General features: G+C 43.9%; 1 protein-coding gene across 2 annotated transcripts in view; it reads left to right on the top strand.

The window, feature by feature from the left end:
* Positions 1-11,437: 11,437 nt before the first annotated feature.
* LOC104557438 (phospholipid-transporting ATPase ID) overlaps positions 11,438-24,946 on the top strand; it is a 73,327-nt gene continuing 59,818 nt past the window's right edge. For both annotated transcript variants that reach the window (XM_062019075.1, XM_062019077.1), the window contains exons 1-2: positions 11,438-12,186; positions 18,740-18,818. In XM_062019075.1, coding sequence (XP_061875059.1) covers positions 18,776-18,818 — 43 coding nt within the window. In that variant the 5' untranslated portion in view covers positions 11,438-12,186; positions 18,740-18,775. The remainder of the gene's footprint in view (positions 12,187-18,739; positions 18,819-24,946) is intronic.

Below are 24,946 nucleotides of genomic sequence, written 5' to 3'. Positions count from 1 at the left end.
AAGGCCACAGAAGGAAGAAACCTCTTTGTTTTAGCTAAAGTGAGCTTACTACACTAACTTTAATGTATACCTCTGCAAACAATAAATTAGTTCCAAGAGAGCATTGAAAGGAAGGTTTGAGGCCCTAGTATTGGCAATAGAGGCAGTCTGTTTATAACTGAGTGTTAACTTGCATGCAACCATCAGAGGAAAGTCGCAGTTCATGTCACAGAAGTAACTGTTTACTTCCTTTCAAGCAAATGGCTTATTTTTCTTAGCAATAAAAACTCTCCGTGGGTCTCTGTTTAGTCAAATGAGGGAGTTATTGCAGTTCAGCTTTGGTTCTGGGTGCCAGCCTATTTGTGACCTACACATGTCTTAGCATTAATCAAAGTCACTATTCCAGGATAAAGCAAAAAAATAACTGAAAGGAAAGGAACAGTGAAGTAGGCTAATTTGCTGGTATCAGAGTAAGTCATACTGTTTACTAGCAGACTGACTCTCTCAAGTCATCCTGGAAACCCACTTCCAGCTTCCCTGGGATTAGTTCATCACCATCAGACAAGACAGATGCCCAGGGTATGACTAGCCAGCTGGTTGTTTGCCTTAGAGGGACCATCAAGCTCACTGGTGACTCACCCTCGAGGCAGTCAGCAGAGCAGTATTTAGTCTGGATAGCCATCCAGTCCCTTACACTCATGGGTCCAGCCTAGGACCCATACATGTTTGCATATGCTCAACATTGGGTCCAGGAGGAGCAGGTTTAGGTTCCTGCACATATCCAAACTGGCATAGAGAAGATGATGAAAAGGCATCTGAGTCCTTGAGACTCATATTGCAGGAAAGAGGGGAGTTCTGCTCCACTGTTTGTAGTCATTGACATGTTTCAATACATTTATGCGTCTTTAAAACTGATTTTCATATCTCAAAGGTTAAATTATGCAGTTTTACCAGTGCTTCCTCTGCCATCCTCCAAGCAGGAGTATTGAAAGGAGGAATGCAGGTACATCACAGGCTGATAAAGACGTTCTTTTTCCCTGTAAGTTCCAGTGACACACAGCAGTGTGAGACGGTTAGACTGAGGGTTGGGCAACATTATGGTGGGTCCAAGGTCAAAGCTGTGTGCATGCCCTGTAGACAAGGCGAATAACTGTGATCCATAGATAAACAAGACTTCCTTTCCCTTTCTCTGACTCATATCAGGGTTCTGTGCAGCTCTCTGCCCTCCTCCATAGGTTATTCAACGTTATTCTTTCATCCACTGCTCCCTTCCTACTCCATTGCTCTTGGGATCCTGTGTTTTCTGGCACTTGCAGCTGCTGTGGGATGCCATTTCAATGGCAATCTGGATTAGCTACTAGTTTAAGACCTTAGCTTTCCCCTGCCCTTTGATAGGAGCTGTTGCATGCAATTTATATTTCTGTTGTCATTGGGAATGTTGCCAGTGCTTTCCTCACCTTTCATTTTACTTCTTGGACAAACAAGATTTAGTTTACTTTTCCGTATTAAGTGTACAGCTTGGGCTTTATGACAGTACAAAAGATATTGATACAGGTGTGAGGGGAGTGAGAACAATGGTTTTGCTCAGCCTATGCTTGGTTGCAACAGAATGCTGTCTTATGTCCCAATTAGAACTGCTCTCCCTGCTATTCTGTTCTGGACCCCTCCTCCCTGGTAGATTCTGGGGAAAAGGAATCTACAGAGTGTTTCTTACCAAGGGCTCTGGTTCTCTACAGGAGTGGAATGGCTGGAGTGGAAACCACCTCACATGCCTCTTGAAGGCTGTTCCCCATAACAAAGCCAAAGTCTTGTGTATTGGCTCCTGAGTTGCTGTAATTTGTAGGAAATGTTATGTGTGTATAAACTGAAACTGGTGTTGATTTATATTTTTTTGTGGGGCTGTAAAGCATGACTATTCTGCTTAACTCTTTTCAGCTGTATCTGTTGCAATACAAACCAATGTCTCAGCTGTCTTTATTAGACTTCACTATTGAGGTGAGCCAACCCTGGCACAGCCTGCCCAGGGAGGGTGTGGAGTCTCCTTCCTTGGAGGTCTTCAAGACCTTCCTGGACACGTTCCTATGCAACCTGATCTAGGTTGACCTGCTTCTGCAAGGAGGTTGGACCAGATGATCTCTAAAGATCCCTTCCAACTGTACCATCCTATGATTCTACAACAAACAGGAATATCCGACAGAAAAAAACACTACAGAGTAGAGTGAATGATGGAAGTGCAACCAGCTCTTTAAGATCCCCTTTACCCCACCCCTCCTCTCTTCCAGTGCTCAGAGCCCTGAGGCCAGTGTCATTACCTCCTCTCCCCATAAAGCAGTGCTGGGAGCAGGGAATGGGGGATACAGTCAGCCCTTTGCTGATGTCTCCTGCTGCTTATCGCACTCCTGAGGAGAAGTGCCCCTTGCCAGCCCTCCCTTGCTGCAGCCTGGGGTCCCCGCCACGCTGGGCAGCCCTGCACAGGCTGCTCCTACAGGTCATTGCAACCCCAATTCACCTTCTCCGGGTTGAGATCTAAGCTGCTTGCTCCCTCTGACCCAGAGTCTCCAACTCTCACCCTCTCTGTCATGGGATCTCTATTTCTCGTTGTGGGCTGTAAGGGTGTCTCTGGTCCAGCATCACTCCTTCTGTCTTTTCTTGGCTGTGTGTCCATGTAGTCACCTCTGTCTTGTGCTTCCCTTCCATCTCCTTCTATGCACTTCAAATTCCCATCCTTCAATAGTGATGGCAGAGGCACCAGATTGGCCCCGCTGGTCTGGAGGTGGGTCCAAAGCTGGGTCCAAACCCCAGAGCTGGGGGAAAGTCTGAGAACTCTTTACCAGGCCTGCACTGCAGCCCCCTCTCTCTGCTACTAAGCAAAAGCATGACAAACCCGTGACACACATGTGAATCCTTTTGCTTCTGCTGCCTATCCTTCACAGATCTGTAAGAGCCTTCCTCCTTCCTTTGAGCCTTCTCCTTCAAGTTCTGTAAGAGCCTTCCTTGTTTCATTGGCAAACAGAAAACTAAAAACACAAGCCAAAAATAGACAAACCTGACCAAAATTGTAGAGCATTTGCAAGATGAGCTGAGGACTGAAACTATTTTCCAAGAAATAACTAATTCAACAACTTTCCACTAGGACAAGTATTGATTAATGAAGCAGTGCATGTTTTGGTCTGTTCCAATTTCATGCCTCACCAGCATGATTGTTTCACATCATGAGCATTTCCCAGGTATAAACACGCTACCCACAGGTTTACCAGATGCCAGCGTGATTTGCAGCTATAGCTGGTCACCAGATAGTACTTTGATTCTGTTTGCCTGTCATTGTCAGCAGTTTCCTTTCCAGTCAACCCTTGCTGCAAAGTTGTGCTACACAGGCTGATGTGCTTGTCTTTATTCAATTTACAAACAAAATTTCTTCTCAGCCTTTCTCCTGGAGCACTGTAAATATTCTCTTCCCAAAAATGCTCTGCAAACTTACCTGTGGCACTGCCTTTGCTGAACCGCTTTGTGTTTTGTGCTACTTTTTCTGCCAAAATAGCAATCTGACCATAGGAAAAAATTCATATCCAGGCCTTTCTGGGCAGACACGACCTGTTCAACACATGGCATCCAAAGAAACACTCAGACCTCTGTCCGAGCTGTATACATCTCTGTACTGCACTCACCCCAAAGCTAAATCAGTCTTGCTTTTTCTAAGAGAAATTACAACTTTCACTTACTGACACAGTGCATTTAGTCTGTTCTGATTGCATCGCAGAGGTCTTTAGGGATTACATGTGTTTTCTAGTACTTTGCTTCGTCCCAGGGAACTTGACCAGATACTAATGGTCCTTAGAACGGATTTCTTCACCCAGGCTCTGGAAATGTTAGCTGTCTAACTAGCCTAAGCAATTTCATGGGCAGCTGTACACTTGTGGTATCTGTAGCTTGACAAGGAGCTGGGCCATAGGCAGAGCTCTGCTTTTGAGACGTGACACATCTTTGATAAGGAATGCTTTGTCGTTTGCCAAGATACAAGGCTATAAGAAAGTTAAAGGCGCAGATTTGGAAGTAATGGAACAAAGCACAAAAGAGAAACTAAAATAACAAAACACACCCTGAAGATCACGCCTAAGAGTACGGTCTCTCATTGGCTGCACTAAGCCTCACTAAACCTTCCACCTTTCTTCCTATTATTTTGAGATATCCTGTCGCTAACTGAAGATTATCTATCTCCATGGGAGAAAAGACATTGGGCTTTTCTTTCTGTGCCACACCAAGCTAGAGGGCTGTGAGTTTTGTGGGGTTTTTTATTTCCTTCTTAAGAAAACTCTTTTATTTATTTTTCCTGACTAGGCAGTTGGTGTCACACAGTACTGCTGAAACCTTACTTAATTCCCTTTATTCTCTTGGAGGCTTTGATTAAGTTTTCTGTTATATGCCTTCATTAGTACATTCCTAGCTCCAGGCTTTGTGTCACTGTCTTCTGGAGATACACCAGTGAAGCCTCGAGTGCTCTATCAAAAACAGCAAACACGGCTACTTACGTGTCCCACAAATAATTTCACCCTGCAAGCAGCATGTGCAAACCAAATCTGGTATCACAAATTGTAATGCTGAGAATAGGATGTTTAATTTAAATATCCTTCTCCATATATCTTCTTGATTTTAAATGGCTCTGCTGTGATAGTGCATCAAACCCCAGCAAGAGACCTCAAATAAGAGCTATACCTACAGAGTCCTTGTGTCTGTGTGCACTACTGTGTGCATTTCTCACTGATTTGGCTGCTGTTGCCTTCTCTGCCTCCAGGTTCTCCTAAATTGTTGGGAGAAGAACATGCTCCTTAACTCTGTCATCACTTCCTGAAGGCCATGTGCAGCCATCAGGTTCATAGAATCATAGAATGTAGGGGTTGGAAGGGACCTTTAGAGATCGTCTTATCCAACTACCCTGCTAAAGCAGGTCAACCTAGATCAAGCCACACAGGATCTAAGTGTTCCTCTCTCTCATATGGCTGCAGAGAGATTGATGTGCATAACTTCCATTTGAGTTAAAGTGAACTGAGCTCTTAAACGCTGACTGTCCGTGTGCATGGAGAGGGGATTGACAGAGGTCTTTATTCTCAGCTGTGCAAGTGCAGAGGAACGTCCATTTCTGTCAAACACTTGGAAAACAGATAAAGGAACAATCTAACATAAACAAAACTTTTGCTAAATAAAAGCAAAGGCTGACAGTACCAGGACCTGTGCTATGGCCGTGCTGGCACAGCCATGGTTATATGCAGCTTATTTGCCAATGAAGTCATGCTGCGATTGCAGTGCGAACTGTTGAAAAAAAGTGTCATGCAGTTTCCTTGGGGAGATCTCCTGGGAAATCAATGGTTTTTTTGCCCATTTGTGCCAGGTTGTATTAGTGCAGATCTTTGGGTAACGAGCTAAAGTCTGATGTTTCAAAGGGGAGTCAAATTCTTGCTTCTCAGTACGTTAGTCTCCTTCGGCCTTGTTTTATAAAACGATCTTTTTTCTTTCTGACACTTCTCATCATGCTCTTTTGCCACCAGGCAGTTTTCCTCGTTCTTCTCAGAGCTCACAAAACTTGTCATGACCAGTCAAGAAGTCACCCAATCACAGTCACCAGTGCAAGAGCAAATCATTCATATGTATTCCTGTCCCATTTTGAGACCATACCCCTATGGAATGCTGGTGCTACTGCACACCCCTGAAACGTGATCAGTCAGTCACCCCTGAGCTCTCCCCAGCCTCTCTGAAGTGAGCTATCTTATCACCATCAAGGAAGCAAAAGCTGAGGATCTAATGCAGAGAACACTACTGTAAAATGTGCAAAAGATATTGATACTAGAGAGAATTTCATGGAAGGCAGCAGGTTGCTTCTGTATTTTTCCTGTCAGGATAGATGTGATCATAACCTAGAAAAGCGACAGTAGAGATATACATGCACATGGTGCATGTATAATTTGCACGTTAATTTGGAGTTGTGGTTAAAGTGTTTATGAGCATAACGGATGTGACATGATATTTAAAGGAATCCTCTCAGAATGCCACTGAGTTTTTCATGTGAAGGATAACTGAGTGTCAGAACATCTGATGTAAACCATGAGAAGCTTGAAGAAATAAATCCCACATCTCTTGGTGATGCTGTAGGGACTGCAGAAGCTATCTGCAGATCCAGGGATCTCCCATCCTCTCTGCGCATACTTAATGCCAAAAAACTCTGCAAGTAGCAATGAGTGACAGGGCTGCATTTCTGCAGTAAGAAACAGCCTGTCCAGCACAGTGGACACTGCTCCTCGGTGACTCCCATGATTACCATCTGGAAAACTGAAGGGCAGATTGCAGCCCTGTCCTCCTCTGCCGGTTGAGCTCTCCTGGCATATCTGTGAGGCATCAGTGCTTGCTGGCCCACGGCAATGGAGTTTACAGAGTACACAGGCTAAGCACAAGCGGGACTAGAGTATCTCTGGGAGGCTACAGGAGATTAAATATTGTACAGCCATTGTGTGGCCCTCTGGGTGATGTTCAAAGGGCCGCTTCTCCCATGGGGGCAGCCCTCATAAGCACAGCTCGTGGGAAGACTCTGGAAAACGCCGAGCCTTTTTGTTGGCTCTGCATGAGTCAGATTTCCTCTGTGTGTTCAATCACAGGGTCCCACTGAGGGATATCTTAATTCCTCCGTGGCATGAGCTGGGGTTTTTTGATGTGTTTCTTGAGGAGTGTGCACGTGACAGTGTCACCAGATACAGCATATGTGTTGGTGGCAGCCACTGCCTTGCAAATAACAGCAGGTCTTGTGTAACACCTGTGTTACAAAGTGCACTTTAGTCAGAGGCCCTAACGAGATGGGCTGTTACTCTGCCCACAGTTATTGATCTTTCAATTCACGTAGGCACGACTAACTTCTAATGAGCCATCCCAAGCATCCCCCCACCCCCGCCCCCTTCTTCAAGATTCCATGTTGTTCACTGATGGTGATTAGGAAATATGTGCTAAAAGCAGCATGGACACATATGGGGGATGCTGCAGTGGCTGAATAACCTCTTTGCTTTCCCCATGAAGTCGAGCACATGCAGTGTCACAGGCGAATGGAGAGGGACAGATTTATAGCCTAAGAAAGAAATCCTGAGGCAGGTGGATCTCCGTCAGCACCCACTGATTTCTGTGTTCATCAAATCATCCAATTTCTCATGGGATCCCAGTAAACATTTGAGGTACCCAGGAGACTTCCCCCTTCACAGCAGCCGCTCCCCAACCACAGCAATGAAATTTTTGGCCAGAAGGAAGTTTGTAAGCACAAGATCACAGATCTGGTAGGAACTGGACCTCAGAGACAAGATGATCTTGTGCCTTGTTCACTGCGGAACTGAGCTCAGCCTTAACTCCTTTTCAGTGTAATTTGAACAGCTGAACCCAGGCGAATGCTCTTTGACTGAAAGGTTTTGGGCTCTGCTCTGTCTCCTGTGACCTGCAAAGGGGACAATTGAGACAGGCTATTTTAATTTTGATTTTAAAACATCAACAGGTATCACATTTGCAAATGTTGTTACCAGAAAGGTGAGACCAGTACTCAATAGAGAAAGTTGCTGGTTTCTTTTTAAAGGCAAAAAGGCTGTGCCACTGTGGATTTCTTACAATTTCCCCCATTTTTTCATCATTTGTTAGGGGCTTGGAGTACTGGGCAAGGAGCTCTGATCGAGAAGGGGGTTTATATCCATGCGCCCATCTTTCCCTTGCAGCATCTAAGTTCCACTCCACTGAATCTTGATTAGTGCAAGTCACATTATTCTGTGCACACCCATTAAAACTATTTTTCTGACTGTTTCCATGTGGCATATACCTTACAGCACCCTGTCAGTGCCCAGCTGCAAGGGTAACCAGTGAGGCATGACAACATTTCCCTATGAACCTGCAATGCTTGAAGCTGCATGCTAGTTTACATGACACCCAGAGAGATGGATGCACATGGGTATGAATCCAGAGTGCTCCTTCAAACTGAGTTATTTTTTTATTACTAGTAGTGTTGTCAGTTCGTTGGAGGTGAAGTTGCATGGATTTGGCTGAGTAACTCCCAACAGGCAAGGACAGCAACTGGTCACTTTTTGACATTGCCGTCCTGTTTCCATTTCATTTTCCTCCCACATTAGTCATGATAACTGGGACACGTGGGATTCCTTTTTTCTCTTCCTCTGCAGTGTTATGGTGTGCTTTCTGCTGCCAGTTGGGCAGTTTCACCTGTCACTTCTTCTGCAGGGGTCAAGGACACTGCCAGTACACTTCATCTTTCTCAAGCTGTAATACAGTATATTTTGGGACCTTTGGCCTTTCATTATTCATTTTATGATTGTGCTGGTGTTTCCTGGACTACAGCAATTTGCAAATTGGAAGTTCCACCTACACTGTATCTTTTAAACAACTCTCTGACATTTAAGAGGTAGGCATCAATGTCCCAATTTGTTCCTTTCAGTCCTGTATTTCTTCTGCATCCTACACTGAATTTCAACAGCAAAAGGATGCAAAATGTCTCCCACAGCAAAGGAGTTGGGACAAGATGCCCATCAGACCCCTTGTAGCTATTGCAGGTGGTCATACCAAGGGATATGTCAGTTGTCCCTAAAGTGAATTATGCTCCTTAGCCTTCCCCTGCACAAGGAGCTCCTCACTCACCAGGACAAGTCAGGAGAAAGGAGAAAAGTTGGGATGAGGAAAGCTGTGGGAGGAGATTCGATGGGCTAAGGCTGACCCTTGAGAGTTTGAGAAGAAACCCTTCAGCACCGTTTAGAAAGGATTTTCTGGAGCTGTGACTCCCATGGCTAGTATGAGCAATGCACTTGTGTTGTTTTTGGGAGCTAGAGATGGGGTTATCTGGGTGGAAATGATCCCTGGACATTGCACTGGTTCTGACTGTGAGGGCACCCCAGCTTGGCTTAATTGACAGTCATGGTGGAGCAGTTAAGATCCTCGCATTCAGGAGTGTCTGACTGCAGTTACAAGGCAGTAAGGGAAAGCAAAGGTCATCAGTACCTCCTTCAAGCTGTATAGGATAGGTGGAGAAGCATTTAGGTTGACAGTAATTTTTGAAATAACATTGTCGTAGGGAGGGCTTCTTGCAAAGATTGTAATTTGGTTTAAGTCTACAATGTGGGATACTCCAGGATGTGCTTCTTTCCTGTTTCTCTCCTATCCTCTCTTATCCTCTGCAGTTAACTTGTGGATATATTAAGCCATTTAAGGCCTTACTAGGTCACCAGGAATGATTGGGTCTTGTGTGTTCCAGAGAGGGTTCTGTGGTCTCTCAGCCTTGCTGGTTGAAAGAAAAGAGAATCTGGTCTGGAGACTTGGGTTGAGGGCATCCCTTGAACACCAGTAAGTCTTCAGTTTTGCATCTTGATCATAGCTGAAATACAGCACAGACTGAGTATCTGGAAGTCATTCTTCCAGATACAGCCCTAGGATAAAGTCACAATGTCACACATTTAAATGCATTCCACTCTAAGATAGGGCTTTGTGACTAGTGGGCAGTTGGGAAAGTAAAAGATTCAAAGGTGAAGCACCATGGTTTTGAGGTAGCAGCCTGGCCAAGAAAGCAACTTATTTACTGGAAGCAAGGGAATGAACTTCTTCCCACAGCTATGGGTCACAGCAAACTCACTGCTGCCTTCCTGCAGCTGGCCAGCAGGATCTCTGCCTAAACCATGCTGGCTGTAGTGGGAGCTAGGACATCCAGCACATACGTACAACCTTTACAAGGGCACTGAAACACAAGTAATTGACATTGCAGGCTGTAGACTTCCCTGATGTGTTCACAAACTGGGAAGATGCTATCCAGGGGCTAGAGTGTAAGGCAAGGTCAAGAGACCTCAGTGCTAAGTTCATAACAGTGAGTCACTCCAGCTCTTGTGCGTCCCCATGTGCTGAGCTTCTCTAAGTGAGCAGGTTCACTGAAGTCCATTGGGAAAGTATTTCTGAGGTAAAAAGCCATTGATAAAGCATGTGAGGTGGATTTCAGTTCCAAGAAAAATCATTAGCAAAAGAGGCTACCCAGTTTTAAGGATTTTAAAGTCTAACCCAGGCCCAAGGTCAGCTGATTTTATGGCTAGGTCCACTTGTGTCAAAGAAAGGAGAATCAAGCTCTAGGAAGGAGAAAATTACCTTGGACATGGTCAAAGTGGAAACAAATAGGTATAAAGACAGCAGCAAAGGCAGTGGGAGTAGTATAGAATGAATCATCACTAGCTAACATATTAAAATGGGAGTGAGTGAAAACCAGATGAAATTCCTATGAAGGAGGAAAACTCCAGAATGAAGTAAGAATTAAGGGTTCTCAAAATATGTGGAAGGACCAAAATTAACCCAGATCCTTCCAGTTTTGGCTGCAGGGAAAAAGAGATGGTGATACTTGTGGCTTTTGCTGTTGAAATGCAGGTGGGTGGTAAGAACAGGAGAAATGTCCACTTCAGGCTAAATTCTTTCTCAATTTGGATGCTTTCCAGTCCAAAATCATCTGAAAATGATCTGGGTCTTTATTGATGATTTTAGTCCTATGTGTTGTGTACCAAGTTGGCTTTTTGTATGGATGATTTGTGTTGGAATTAGGAAACTAATTCAATGAATGTTTTTCTCAAACAGGTGTAGCTTGAGAGAATAACTCTGGAGTCATTACAAAGGGGTATAGGCTCTTGTTTTTCCTTCAGAAATTGCTTATGGTGCTCTAAGGTCTTCTTCATTGCTGCTCTACACTTCAGCCTTCGTGACCACTGGAGTGCTGTCACTGCAGCATCCAAGGCCCTTTATAGCTTTTCTCTTTACAGGACTTCAGAAAATGTCAGCTTCTCGAAAATACTCTTCATCAAAGCCTTGACTCCCATGTCACCATAATTAATCAGCTGATGAATGCTTCCAAGTGTCTGTAGGTTTGAAGCTGATTCTAATAGTGTTCACATAAATCCAGTGGGAAAACACAAAAGAGGAAGGGAAAAAAAAAGATAAATACGTATAGAAATATTTTGTGTTAAACTTTCTCGCTGTCTGCAATAAATTGGCACGTTCCTGACTGGCATCACCATCAATGCAGTTTAGGGATAGAACGTGGTGATCTTAGAACTATTGCAATTCTTTGGTATAGGGAAGCAGGATGTGGATTAAAGTTGGCCCAGTTTCTCGGCTAGTGGTGTACCTGGTCGTTAAAATGCCAGGGGACCAGGAAGCCATTGTATTGTGAAGGGTCCCACAGTTTGGAAAAAGAAGTGGTTATTTGGTTTGTTGAAGGGAAGTGAGACAGTTGGGAGGATTGTGAGAGCACTGAGGGGTTTTGGTGAGGAAGGCATCCTTCGTCAGCAGTGAGGCCAGTGATGTCTCCAAGGCCAAGGAGAGGTCATACTCTGAGGGATGAGCCAGCTCTGATGTTTCGGCACCGAAACAATCCTCCAGCTGGCTGAAGGAAGCTCTGTGGTTGAGTTATGCAATTGTGCTCTATGAGGTTTTTCTCTGCAGAGTTTTTGCTACTCAGAACTATTGGAAAGTGGGTGAGGTGGAGCCTTGGGATCAGCTTCCTAGGACAGTGTCTTTGGACTTAAGGAGTTCCAACCGATTCCGGCATTACGGATGCTGAGAGAGGGGCTGCTGCTGGGATATGGATCCGTTATCAAGTTCATCCTTTTTTAAAGCAATATGATATGTTAGTCTCTTTTACTCACTTGGTTTCCTTCTGAAAGCTTCCACGTCAGCAGGAGGTAGGTAAGGTGAGCAGCACTTGCCTCCTGAATTAATTGGCATGCCCCATGCCCAGGTGCTCTGCTTTTCTGCTTTATTTTTTCTCAGCTCGTTGCGCCAAAGCATTTTATTTTTAAGGGAGCTACTGTACTCTCCCTATCTACAGGAAACAGAATTAAAAAAAAAGGAAGAGTTTGGCAAGGCGCCAAGCCCAGTGACTGAAGTGAGAAGTAGGGAACTTGTAGTAAGTTCAGTGAGCAGGACATTGCATGTCAGAGCGTGTTGGCAGAGGATTTTAAGGGTCTCGGAGACAAGCAGGCGATGCCCGTTCCACAGCGCGAAGGAGCTTCGCCCTCTTAGATGAATGTCCTGGCACCGTGACTGCGAGCGGAGCCGTCGGTCTTGGGAGGGGATAAAACTGCGTGTAAATGAGAAGAGAGGAGTGTACCGGACTGCTATGGAGGGCAGAAACTTTGTTGCTGTGACTTTTACAAGCCTCCAAGGGTAAGATTTATGCTTTCCTTCCGCTTGTTTGTTTTGTCTCTCTGTTTTGGGGGGCAGAAAGCTTCCTTTTTTTCTTTCCCAGGCGCAAGAGCTTTGCGAAGCTTAAAGTGCTTGGGGTCTGGCTTTTCAGCGCGAGAGAGCCGGCAGACTTCTGGGTGGAGTGCGCCGAGCTGTGCCTGATTTCAAGCAGCAGCAGCAGCCGTCCCGGGGAGCTGCTATTGTTTGCATTGTTTCGGAGGGAGCTGACTGCAGCCCGTATTTCTGGGAGCTCACTCTGCAGCAGCTGTTGATCGGTAACTTGAGCGTTACAACTAACTCACTCAAAGGAGATGAATGCAAATTTTGACTGCCATTCTGGTGTCAGTCTAAAGAGTATTCTAATGAAGACAGATGGAAGATATTGGATCGTTACTTTAAAGCGTGGCAGATAGCAGACTGAGTCTGTTTCCCAGCAATTACAGTTAATTACACTGGCACATTTGAGTGTAAGAGTAGCAGCATACAGTTTCATGGGTTTCTGTATGTATAGCTTGGAAGAGCACCAAAAAAAATTAGCTGGAGAGCTAGCTCACTTCATCTGGGATACCTCTTCAGGTGTGCAAAAAGCTGGGGAGATTTCAGGGATACTTTCAAACTCTGCACTGAGCTAGTCGATTTAAAACCGAGTCACCACACCTTTGGTATATCCTGACACCAAGAGTGACCATTTATAGCTTCTTAAACTTAATCCAAGAGTGTCATTTTGGGATTAAAACCACTCATTTTAGCTTGTCTGTCCTACAGCAATAGGAGTAGTACAACACATGCTACTGCCCTATTTGCTCTTGAGGTGTTCAGACCCAAGAGGATGTAAGGAGAGGTGGAGAAATACAAATGCTCATGTATTTCAATGTTAAAAGATGAACTCTACCATTCTATGATTCTATGAGTACTGATTATTTATAATGGATGAAATTTCTGTGTTTGCTTTTGATAGAGGAAAGCAAATGCATTGTAGTCTTTAAAAGAAAAAAAAAACTGAGTAATTTGACCAACCAGTTAATAGCCAGAAGTTTAAAGGAGTCCCTTTGCAAACATGCCTTGGCATGGGTCAGTCCCCACCACATGTGCCAGGCCTTTACATTGCTCTGGCCAGAGCATTAGCAAACAGAGCACCAATTTTGATGTTCCTCTCTGTGATACTTGGGAGCCAAGGTGACTCTCCTGCCTTAGCACCTGACCCGTGCACCCCCTTAGCAAGCATGCAACAAAGGCATGGAGAAAACAGTCACTATGAGGATGTAATGGAATTTAAAACACTTAATATTTTCCAAGTTGTGCCTCAAAATATGACTTAAAACAATATCTATCTGAAATGTAGTGACTTTGATTTGGTTTGTCTTGTGGTATTTAACAGTATGACTCTGCCAAAAGCAACGGGCAGCACAGGCAGTCCCAAACCTCTCCCGATCTTTTGGTTGGATATTTAGTATTTTAGCCTGGAAAAATAGAGACATTCTAAGACATGTGAGTATTTGTGATTTCTACATCAGCCGATGTAGAAATCAAATTAATTTTAATCAAGACGATTAAAAACAACTCAAAAACTTGTCAGTGTTTCTCACGGGAAAAAACTGACCTGGCATGGGAAGCTCGTGAGTAGATGCATGGTGCACTTTCTGAATTCTGACCTGGACGGAGCTGGTTGAGTTTTTTAGGGTGTATACATACCACGCTATGTCTGATAGCCAAGCTGACTGGAAAAATCTTGCTCTCCTGCCTAATTCTCCTGGTCTCTAGGTGCCTATTTCTAGTACTATTTGCTGTGCTCTCAGACCTTCTACAACCAGTGCTTGGGCAAAAGTTTTGATCTGTACTGAACTACACCCTAGGATCTGGGTTTAAAAATAACCCTTCAAAAATGATTGTATTTAACATGGATAATTTCACATAGTGTCACAGGGATATGATGAGGAGAGTAGAAGCACCAAATATATTCTAATTGGTATTTATCATTGAATATTATGTTTTGTGTAGCGATGTCCAGAAAAATGGGGCCAAGAAACTAGCCATATTTTCCAGCAGCAACATCTGCTCTCCATCTGAGTCGTGCTGTGTCTTTTCTCAGTTTTCTACTAATCACTGGGGTGATGGGAAATACCTCCCTCCACCTCCCAGTACAGCCCTTAAACAAATATGAGTTTAGATTAGGTATAGTCCTTGCAAACTCCACATGCCATAGCTCATTGCAATCTGCTCCTTGCAAAGGATAAGCTTTGCTGTTATGTTCTCTAGCCAAATCTTGCTCTTGTCTCTCTCAAATAAGGCTGAGCTTGGGTTACAAGAAAGCATCCCTTCCCTATTCAAAACCCATCCAAGGACCTTCTCTCTGTGGATACTCAAGTGCTCAGAGACCGTGATTAAACTGTTGGTAGCTATAAAGCAGATGGATTGTCTTTCCACAAGTGTAAGACAGAGATAGACAGTTTGTAAAGCATCGTACATGCAAAAGCCTTCTATAGTGAGAAGGGATAATTTTTTCATAGCTTATACCCCCAAATCCCCATAAATGAGGAAACATGAGTTTGAGCTTTAATTTTTTCTATAGGGTTTGGAAACATGGGGAAGTAACATGCGTCCTGTTAAGCAGAAGAGTTGTTGGACCTGTGTTGTTACTCAGATACTCTGAGCCCCTGTTGATTACTGAACACTGTAGAGTACCTGAGGCAAATAGAGATCAAAAAGGAAAAAAAAAACCAACAGTAGAATCAAGGGAAAAATTGAACAACAACAAAAAGTCCAGAAGGGCTGCCACAGACTGTGGGATGCAACATGAAGAAATTGAGGCAGTGCTTCACTGTGCCTCTGAAAACAGCTGGTGCCAAGGAAAATGAAGGCAAATGTGAAAATTAAGGCCATCAGGAAAATGATATTTTTTCCTGACTATAGAAAGTTTTGATGTGCTTATGGGTTTTCAGTTCATTGAGGAATAGGAGGCTGTGAAAGTGTTTTACCAAAATTTCAGAAGTACTTTGTGCCATGTGAAAATGAAAGATGAGAGAGAAGTGCAAAAGGAAATCAAAACCATAGCAATATATGTGAGTGATAAGAGGCTGAAGACACATCATTGCAACTTTGAAGGGAAGCTGAATCTCAGATTCAAAAAATAGAGAGGTGCATGAGGAGAACTGAACAAAGATGTGAATTTTGATTTCAAGAGGAATCTGGAAGAAAAGAAAAACCCCAACCAACCAACTAAACAACTTCAAAACCCTGAAGGAAATTGTTGATAGAGGCGCAAAGATGTTGGACCCTGCAGATAGGACTGAAAGTCCAAAATAACCCAAGAAAAAGACTTTGGACTGAAAGGCAGCTAAGGTCAGCCAAGAGACCACATCTGTCTGTAGAACTGTGATACCAAACACACACAGAGCAAGTGCTGTAGCACCACCAAAAGTGACAACTCCACCATCATTTGCTTAGGTTGGTTTTTGCACCTGCAGTTGATGATCAGTGAACTCTCAGACTGAAAAACAGACATATGAAAGTGTGAAGGTGTACTGGCAAAAACAGGGTCAGGGTTGCGGGAGAGTGAGCAGTTAGATACACACAGGACCTATAGCCAGTGTGAGAGGGGCCTGCTAGGAAAATGAGGATGAAGATTAGATGTGTGAGTCAATAACAAAGTAGTAAAGGAAGATATTTGCAATATTATTAGAATAAAGGGTACACCTCAGTGCAATAGGGGTGTGTTAAGCCCTTAATGCCATTGTGTGTGTGCCCACTGAATGCTGACACATTCTGAAATGACATTGTGGTTTGGGCAAGCCAGGAAATGAGTTTTGCGCAAAGGATCAGGTCAACTTGGGAAGGATTCGTAACTGCTGGGCTTTAACTAAGTAAGCAGCTATACTTAATGGGAATTACATACTGAAGAGGTAATTGATACAAATGGATATGGCAAAATTCTCACTCATGTCTGCCCTAAAAGACAAGGTTTCATGGGAATGGTGAGCCTGTACAGATATTTATGCTGGCCATGATGGTAACATCGTGAACATCTTCACTCAGCAGCAAATGTAATGAATGCAATCCTAATCAAATGAACTGAGAAGTGGAAGGAATTAAAATAACTCTCCATGCCACAATAGGGTATTCTTGAAGTTTTCTAGTCACACTGCATTTCTGTTGCTGTCAGTTCTGACGCAACTACATTAGAAACCAGCAATTAAAGAATCAGAGTAATTAACAAAAGCCATGTGTCAGAACTGAAGGAAGTTTTAGGTTTTTGTTTGTGAGATGCAGATCTTAACATTATTGTTTGTTTCATTATTACTACTGAAAGAACACTTATAACCACCCTCTCTTTGCTACCCCACAATATAAACATGTTTTTTCCTCCTCTGATGAAATTATATGCCTCGTCAATTGAGTATACAGCTGGCAGAGGTTTGGAAGCTGCAGATAGTTTTTCTAAACCTTTTGACAAATACAGCAAAATCCAGAGTTTGGCAGTACAGCCATATGATGATTACAACCAGCCAACCTTTATCATCCTTGTGCTGCCAGCGGGCAGTGATTATCAGATCTGTGGCTCTTGGCACTCTAGGAAAACTGAGGTCTTTAGCTCTGAGTGCGTTAGTAGTGTGTCTTGCTCCTCTCACTGGTTTATGGGAGCTCTCAGTCCTAGTTAGGAAGGTTTTGTAAGACATAATAACAATTCTAAAACATGGAAGAAATTACATTGAAAATAATAGAGTGAGGTCACTTAGGATGGAACATAAGGTTGGTCAGCAGGACTGTGAAAGCTCTAGGTTGTTCCGTTGAGTATCGTAACTTGAATTGGTTTAGTTCCATGGACAGGGGAAATTTTGGGGAGAGGTGTTGCGCCCAAGCATTTGTCCTGCTGAGCAGAAATAGGTGGATCTATATGAGTGAATAGGAAAAATTTCACACTCTGGCACTGTCAGCAGAGAGGATCCCATACACTGTGGTGAGCAACAGGGACCACTGTGCTGGGGCCATGCCGTGTGCATGGTGTGCAGCACTTGACTGTCTGCCTGACATTTATCTGCTGCTCTTTGCCTTATCTCAGGCTCATTGAATTGGAGCTGTTAAATGTAGAAATCAGAGAAGAAATGTTTGTTATATGCAATTATTGTATTTTTTTCCTTAAAGTTTGCCTTCATTTTTGGAAAAGGTGTGAATCATAGAATCACAGAATCCTAAAGATTGGAAGAGATTTTGAACAATCATCTAGTCCGACCCCCCTGCCAGAACAAGGCCACCTAGAGTAGGTCACACAAGAGCTTGTCCGGGTGGGTTTTGAATGTCTCCAGAGGAGGAGACTCCACAAGCCATCTGGGCAGCCTATTCCAGTGCTCCCTCACGTTAACAGTGAAGAAATTCTTCCATGTGTTTCTTTGGAACCTCTTATGTTCCATCTTGTATCCGTTGCCCCTTGTCCTACTACCATTGGATGTCACTGAGAAGAGCCTGGCTGCATCCTCTTGACACCTGCCATTTATGTATTTGTAAACATTAATGAGGTCATCCTTCAGTCTCTTCTTCTCCAAGCTCAAGAGCCCCAGCTCCCAAGCTTACACTGGGCATGGCCCAGCAATATTGTATCAAGCTTGCATTTGTATTCCCATTTGTGTGTCTCTAGAATAGTGTATATTTACTATACTTATCTTCTTAGACACCCTTGCTCTGCATGGGTAGCACAGGGTAACATGCAAACATTTCCTTCTGTCACCTAGAAAACTTGTTCTAGATGGACTACTATTCCCTCAAATGTCTCATCTTGGCTCTGCTGGCCAATTAAGCATCTGGTACAGCATTCCTGTTGATTCAGACAACACTAGCTCTTCACATGCTCATGGATCCTCATGAGAGATCAGCACCAATGTCGTCATTAAGTCCTTTAAATAAACTGGTCCTCGGAACACTGAAAGTTTCATTACCAACAGATTTTTATGTTATTTTGTTTAATGTTCCGTTCCTTTACGTATCAGAGTATACTTAGTGCCTTAAATACATTTCTGATGCCTGGTTTTAGGCTTCTGGTCCAGAAAGTTTGGAGCCAGTGGGAGAGAAATTTTACTCAGAGCCGTACAGCCTATTCTACCATAAATGTAGAGGGTGAGGAGCAGATGGACAGCAGTGTGATTCAGCACGTGTTGAGCATAGGCAGATGTACAGGAAACCAGTGTTTCCCGCTGCTTCCTCCTCTTCAGGGAGACTGATCTTGCTCTGGGTAGTCACAAAGTTCCTCTGTACCCTAATATAAGCCTGGTGCATGTATTTCTGCTTTTTGTACAGGCCAAGGTAATAGGAATGACCTTTTCAGTCTCTCCTCCACCAGCTCTTTCTTAGTAGTACACACTGATGTAGTGCAACTTGCAAACTTGAGATGGTTTTGAACTTTAAGACACGCTACTTGATGAACTGTAGCTGTTAGGGGTTTAGTTCTCACCTTTAATGTGCACAGGATTAAACGTATGTGCTGCGTTATGTCATGCTGTAGGATTAAAAACCCTCATTGTGAACTACCTTCTCTTTTCTCTTGCAGAAGTTCCATGGAGTTGCACTAAAATAAAGTTTTGGGATGTCTCTATTTGGATTAAAATTTGGAAAGAAGAAATTGAAAGGTGAGTGCAGTCTGGTAGTGCCACTGTCATGGGTGATAAGCTAAGGAATGTAAATAGGGCACACATGCAAGCCTGTGAGATCATGCTTGCGAGCATGTCCTACACCCGAAGAGCAGGCAGGGAAAGATACTCTTTATTTACAGTTCCTGCATTTCACACTACCTTGGAGGAATGCTGCAAACTATGTGCCAGTGAACAGGGAACACTGCAATGGAACAGGCTGCAAAGTTTGTGCTCTCTCAGGCACGTATCCGGCTTGGGGAAGTTGAGTTTTGGTGCTTTTTTCTCCAAGGATTTTTAGGGGGAGTAGCTGGATGAGCAATGCAGAGTGCCTTCTCTCAGGTTATAACTATAAATTAGTTTGAAGGTCTGATGCAGACTTGTGATGATGGAACATGTTGATACACCAGTACTCTCTTCAGTGAAAGTTGTGAAGAAGAGCAGATGCGCCCTGAGAGGATCCCAAAAGCTCATGAAGGGAACACTAACTCTGGAGGAGAAAACAAAGCCTACATAAGTCTCTTCTTCCCAGTTCCACGTGACACCCAAATAAATGGATGTGAAAATAGGAAGCAACCACCCTTTTCAGCACAATTCTGGCTGCGCTTTGCAGCAGAAATCTCTGAAGAGATGAATTCTAGGTAGAAGTCTAGCAGGAGAGCTGCTAGTGTATCAGTAAAGTGAGATAGCTTTGTCTTACGATGGATCTTCATCAAGCTTTGCAGCAAGAGCCACTGAACCCAGTCTTGTGTTTTATTGCTTCACCTCCAGGCCCAGGGTGTGATCTCTGGTCAAGATCCAGGTCCATGGGTGCTGTGAAGAGGGAAAGTCTCCAGTCTTTCTTTTCTAGGGTGTTCCTCCCTGCATTTGATGAATGCAGAGATCAGTCCCCTGCTTGTACTTTGACATGAAATTGGTTTTTTTTCCAATCTCTCTGAGCTACAGAGACCAAACAGCATTTCTCAAAGGGTTTATGTCTGCAGTTGTGCTGCTGTTTCCCCTCCCTGGCACAAGACAGATCATGAGGCATGATTTTTAAGACAAAGGAATCTGTTTGTTGCTGTCATAGTCCCAGGAGAGAAGGTTGGGATTGCTCCTGGGGAAGAATCTCTGCCGGCCTGAGATCTGTTCTCCCTCTTGGCTTTGGAGATGAGGGAGCACAAGCTTCTCCACGTGCCACCATCCACATAGGACATCTGCAGTTGTAAAGCATTATCTGTCCTGGTTATCAAAAAGATTGTGTTACTGTATTAGGAAAAAACCCCTGTTTTCCTGGCCCTATACCTGTTCTATAGCAGAGAAATATTCAGCCTTCCTTGTCAACCAAGCCTCTAAGAAACTCAGATCTCCCTAGAGATAAACCATATACTTTACAAGGAAAAAATTATTTAATATGCTGCTGATCACCAGTTCAAAACGAATGAATTCAAACTGGAGGAAGTTCAGAGAAGGATAAGGAAAGCTGAGGTGACCAGGGAATGAGGACCTCCCATAGCAGGAAGCTAAAAGAGCTTTTTTCCCTCCCCTTTTATTTTTTATTACTTTGCCATGCAGCCCTACAGCTGAAAGGACTATGGTTGCTCCTTGCAAACGTTTCACTGGAGCAAATGGCAAGGTCGAAGTGCTATTTTAATCCAGGAGTTTATAAGGCTCTGTATTTGGAGAAGTCGGTAGGACTGTGTTGCCTGGGAGCGGGCAAGGCTCTGCTGCAGGGAACATCTCAGGCACTTATCTCGGAGGGACAGCACTGCTCATGGAAATACCAGATTTCTATTCCAGAAAAACAAAGTTGGTTGACAGCTAAACTTACTGCAGAGCCATGGTCATGGTATGACTTTCATGGGAGGGAAAGGATTACCTCAGGCATCAGCTGCTCATACTGAGCTCAGGATTGCTCCCCCGAGAACCAGTAATATATTGCTATTTCTCACCAGAAAGACGTGGTTGTTTCCACATGAGCTGAGATGCAGGCAAAATTAAGAGATTTTTCTCCAGGATAGGTGTAATTTAAGAAGATAGGTTATGTGGTCTAAGTTTCTTTTTTGTAGTTTTGTTTTTTTGTAGTTTTGTGTTCTTTATGCAAGGAATCAGGGATGTAACTAAAATTCAGCTTCACAGGGCAGTCACGTGTACAGTCAAGTCAGACACACAAAGACTACTGGAAGAAACTGGTTTCTACCTGACCTAACCTTAGTGAAGCTCTCCAAGCCAAAGTGGAGAATTATATCTCTTAGATAAGCAGCAGTAGTGTTTCAGCAGAAAAGACGCCTGAGCTCTTTCACACTAAGGTTTAGCCTATAATGAACACCGTCAAAACAGAGAGGAATGGAGACACTTTGATCCATGGTGTGGTGAAAAATGAGGATCATGCTTTGCTGCTGGCTGATAGATGTGTGATGTCTCTGCTTCCTGGCTTGATCTTACAGCAGCTCAACTCAGCACTGGAGCTTCATAGCTCAAGGATGGGGGTGGTCAAGCACTATCTACGAAACAAACAGAAATAGGGAGAACTCATCTACACAAATGACCTTACTCCCAGGTGTGTGTTTCCAGTTGATGGCAAGAGCAGTCGTTGCTGTAGCTTTGACTCCACAAGCCCAGCCTAGGAGCACTGTGAGACAAAGAGGAAGGATATAAACTGAGCCAAGGCTTTTGGAAAACTCCATTGGGTTTTCCCTCTTGATGTAAGGAACAGGCTTCTCTGCAGGGCAGCTGGGTTTTGAGCAGCCAAACTATGGGCAGAGCTTGGCAAGGGTAGCAGCACCCCATGGAGAAGACAGACTGGCTCTGCAGACATAAAGCTCAGCTGCCTTCTGGGACTCCCATTCAGATCTGATAAGAAACACCTCATCACAGCAGACATTGAACCTGAAAAATGTATTTATTTTTACATAATTTCCCATGAGAATAATAACTATGAACTGAAAAACTTCTCAGAGTCTGTTCAAGAGCTGTATTTATTTTTATGATTTTTGCATCACTTCCTATCGCTGAGTATTGCTGTTATTAAGGACACATGCAATTGTGTCAAGCTGTGGCATTACCAGCATGTCCAGGAGATATTGTTTTCTAGTGAAGGACATTATATGTGCCAGCCAGTCACTGTCAGACCATTTTGTAAAACTGCTATTTCAGCTGCTTCATTTGGCATGCTGGTCTTGGTCAAAATGTGGTGAATACTGTTACAAAAAAACAGGATAAAAAAGGGATAAAAAATTCTAAACCAGCTTGAAAAAAACCTGTTACTTTTTCCAAAATGAATAACAGACAATTTCTACCGCTACCATATTGCATACTTTCAGTCTGAAGAGGATTAAAATCAAACATGAGAGGACATAGATGGGTTTTGAGGAGTAATCTGTTGCATGGCACTTGAGATGTAGCGAGTCCCTCCTGTCCTTACCCAGACCCAAGGCAGGTGAGTGAGACATTACCAGCAGGAGGAAATGAAGGAAAACCAGAACAGTATTATTGCAAAAGACAGGGAAAGGGGGAGATGAGACAGCCTCCGTTCTTTCCCAGAATAACCTAAAGCAGATTTTTTTCCCCATTTTAGGGCTATGTATCACTTCATCCAGGCCTGTCTCCCAAGAGTACTGTTGACCACAAGTGTGGTACATACTGGGAAAATCTGAGGCATGCTTTTGCAGCTCTCTTTTCCTGTTTTCTCTCACTTTACGGTGTTGATATCAAATACTGATTTTAGAAAAAAACAGGCTGTAATATTGAACTTCATATGAAAACTGTACTGCACCTGAGGCAGAAATAATTCCAATTCACTCTCAGACCTCACACCTGCTCCTTGAAAATGGAGATCTGTAGGTGTATCTCCTAACTGAGCCCTCTGTTAGTGATGCCAGGGAAAAAAAATCATTTTGCATTAATACCAGGGACATAGGAAATATTTTACCTGTGTGGGAAATTCCACCTGAAATGTAATGTTTGTTTAGTGCTAGCAGAAGGCTGAGCTCAGCACCAACCACCAAAGTTACAATCTGTGACCACACAAGTGTATTTCTTACATTTAGTTTCTTCAGGAGAAAGGAGGATTCTTCTCTTTTTTTTTTTTTTAATGCAAAAAGGCATAATGAGAAGGATCTTTATTTAATAATGGAGAAACAGGCAGGAGGGAATAGGGTTAAACCCATTTGTGATGGCATCTCTGAATGATCTTTGCCGCAGTTCTTTTTAAATGAAATCCCTCACACTCAGAGCAAACTTCACCATTTCAGAGATGAAAATACCTGTGATTGCCAACATAAATCCTCCTCAGCCACAGCAGCCAGAGAGGCCCTGTGGAGCAGGGGACACCTACATGTCCAAAATATGCCAGTTTGCAGTATGGAGTACTGGAGAGCCCCTCCTTTCAGCTAACAATAAAAACCAGGTTTGTTTGCCAGGCAGCTGGGCATGTTCCTGCTCTGGGCAGGGCTTGTCTGAATCCTTTCCCTTCCCCATTTACCATCCCACCACGTTCTCACCACTCCTCCTGCCCCAGCCACGCTTGCTGCACCCTGACAGGCTCTGGCTGTGGTTCAGGGCAGGGATGGGCTTCAGTTTCATGCCACAGAGCAGCTGGCATGCTGGCACCAGCCATATTACAGCGCTAGCTTGACACTCAGGTGCAAGGCTTTCTCTTTTGTCTGCATCCCAGACGGGCTGTGAAATATAGACGTTTAACCAGTGCGAACCTCAGACCTGTCATATGGCTCTTCCATTCACCTACATAACCTCTGATCCATATTAAATATTGAGCTCGTTGAGTAAAGATCCATGGCTTTGTTTATGGGTAGAACTTGTTCAGTGCAGCTCTGATCCCAGCCAGGCACTTCTGTATTATGAGTGGCAAATTCTGCGATACTGCTGCTATAAAAAATAATCCTGTTCTCGTTAGCCAGTGAGACTTTGCCCAGGTACAGCACCTGCAAACTGAGAAACTTGTTGCATGGTTCCTTCATCTCTCGTGGTTGCAAAAAGGGGGCAATTATTGCTTTAAGGTGAAAGGAGATTTTGGCTCTTAGCTTGCATAATAACCTCCCTTAGGGGCAGCGATTTTAGTTGCCTAATACAGCATACAATGACTTGCCCTTTCCCAAGGAGCTGCCTTTCAATGGATACAGCAATTCTTTTTTCTGGTAGGAGGACAGAGCTACTGACGCACCATGGCAGGTTTCAGTTACTTGTACACACAGAATAACAGTCCAGCCAAGACCAGAAGTATGGGCTAGGATTTCTCTGCTGGCAAAGAGATGGATGATCTCCTGGGTGTTGGATGTGAGGTGGCACCTGTGCCACTGCTCAAAGGTGATACCAAAAGCTGCATCACATACTGACAGTGAGATGCTCAAAAAGACAGTCAGCAAAAGTGGGAGGGAGATGGGATGGGATGGGATGGGATGGGATGGGATGGGATGGGATGGGATGGGATGGGATGGGATGGGATGGGATGGAAGGAGACATGGCATGAGATTTGAAACAAAGAATTTGCTGTGACTGGCAGAGTCCTTCTGAGACTACTTATAGCCTGCTGCAGGACAGTGCTGAATTACAGTCTCAGAAAGGTCAGATATGTGCATTTGGGAGCAGAATAACCATCCTACAGCTTTCACAACTTGCTGCTAGTTAATGTCTAAGAGCCAAGCTGCAAGGGACACTGAGGAGTTGAGCACAGCTCCTGTATGCCACTCTTTGAGGCTGGACCGCAGCAATGTTTGTGGTCCTGAAGTTGCTTGTTTAAAGGGTGGAGAAAAGATCATTATTTTTACAGAGTGTATGTTGTCTCTGTTCTGTTGTCAGGCTTAGTTGCACTGGTACTCCCCTAATTGGGCTATGTTCGTTTCATGCATGAAGTACCAGGCCCTAGTTTGTATATGACTTGGCAAAACCAGGCAGCCCTTAACCTCCTGTTTCTCGGAACCACAAGACCTAGTATCTACAAGATTTTTCCAACAGCCTGTTGAAAGCACTGCCCTTGGCACATCTCCTTAGCCTAAACCAGAAACAAATGTTGAGACTGTCTGACCAGATCTTGAATCTAACCTTTTGCAGGACAACAGTCCTAAATGGAGAAGGCTGGTGGGCTGGCCAGTTACATTTATAGCTGACTTTTGGCACGGGTTTAATTTTAT

Source organism: Colius striatus, chromosome Z, assembly GCF_028858725.1.
Source record: "Colius striatus isolate bColStr4 chromosome Z, bColStr4.1.hap1, whole genome shotgun sequence".
Taxonomy (NCBI): Eukaryota; Metazoa; Chordata; class Aves; order Coliiformes; family Coliidae; genus Colius; species Colius striatus.
Note: the sequence above shows the minus strand (reverse complement) of the source record. Positions and strands in the feature narration are given on the sequence as shown.